The 927-nt window shown below is 50.1% G+C and overlaps 1 protein-coding gene across 1 annotated transcript; it reads right to left on the bottom strand.

The window, feature by feature from the left end:
* Positions 1 to 89: 89 nt before the first annotated feature.
* Pmar_PMAR015028 (kif1, putative) lies at positions 90 to 703 on the bottom strand (the record flags this gene model as incomplete). The annotated part of the gene is made up of 3 exons (XM_002787415.1): positions 90 to 197; positions 251 to 412; positions 458 to 703. Coding segments are annotated over 3 exons (516 nt in total), but the record flags the coding sequence as incomplete, so codon positions are not given.
* Positions 704 to 927: the final 224 nt, after the last annotated feature.

The raw sequence follows: 927 nt of genomic DNA, 5'->3' as shown, positions 1-927 counted from the left end.
CGCATGAGCTACACAGACCCACTGCTACGTCCGACACAAGCTGTAATACTCACCGACGATCGACGTCTCGAGGAGCCAACCTGTTGGACTGTCGTATCAGCCAGCTTAGGTATCATTATACGCATCATATGGGCGCGACCAAAGACAACTCTATCGAGGTGCTTCAACTCATGTGGAGGATCACCGACTCCTACAGCCTGACACAGACGCATACACAAACAGGGAAACGCTTCTCTACACCACATGATACCTTGCCGTTAATGATGAGCCTTCCTCCAGCCTCAAGAGCACTTGCCGGTACCGACAATTTCAACACTTTGTCGTTGATGTTAGATATGATGCATAACTGCTGCGGTATCGCCAGGCCATGTAGGACGATGTTGCTGCTGTCCGCCGACCCAATAGTAGTATCCTAGCACTCACTTCTAGCCCTCCACGAAGGAGCACAGCAGCTCACCTCGTTAGTTTTCAAGTAGTATAATAGGCACCCCGATAGCATAGGGTCTTCAGAAATGTTCAGCATATACGGCGTATCGTGCGCCACTCCGAAAGCCGTATTGATCTCTTTCGACGACAGTCCCATATCATCCAGTGCTTCCTCCCTAAGCCTCAAAATCTCCTGGGAGGCCGCCAACTGCGTGTCATAAGATTTCTTCAGCTCCTCCACCAAACGCTGTCGCTCATCCAGCTCGATGCTAAGCATGTCGATCTGAGAGCTACTCCGACTCAAGCTTTGAGACTGGAGTTGACTGCGAAGGGCAGATATCTAAAACCAAGCCTGCTGCTGGTGCAACGCCTCAACTGTGTATTCATCGTCCACCTCGTTCTGAAGACTGCTGATCTGCTGGTCCTTGTGATCTACATTAACCTTGGCCACTGTTTTATTTCTTCACAGAGAGCGAAGCGAAGCGTTGATAAAGTTTCTTC

The sequence above is a fragment of the Perkinsus marinus genome (assembly GCF_000006405.1).
Source record: "Perkinsus marinus ATCC 50983 genomic scaffold scf_1104296929380, whole genome shotgun sequence".
Classification (NCBI taxonomy): Eukaryota; Perkinsozoa; order Perkinsida; family Perkinsidae; genus Perkinsus; species Perkinsus marinus.
This window is presented reverse-complemented; position numbering and strand designations above follow the sequence as displayed.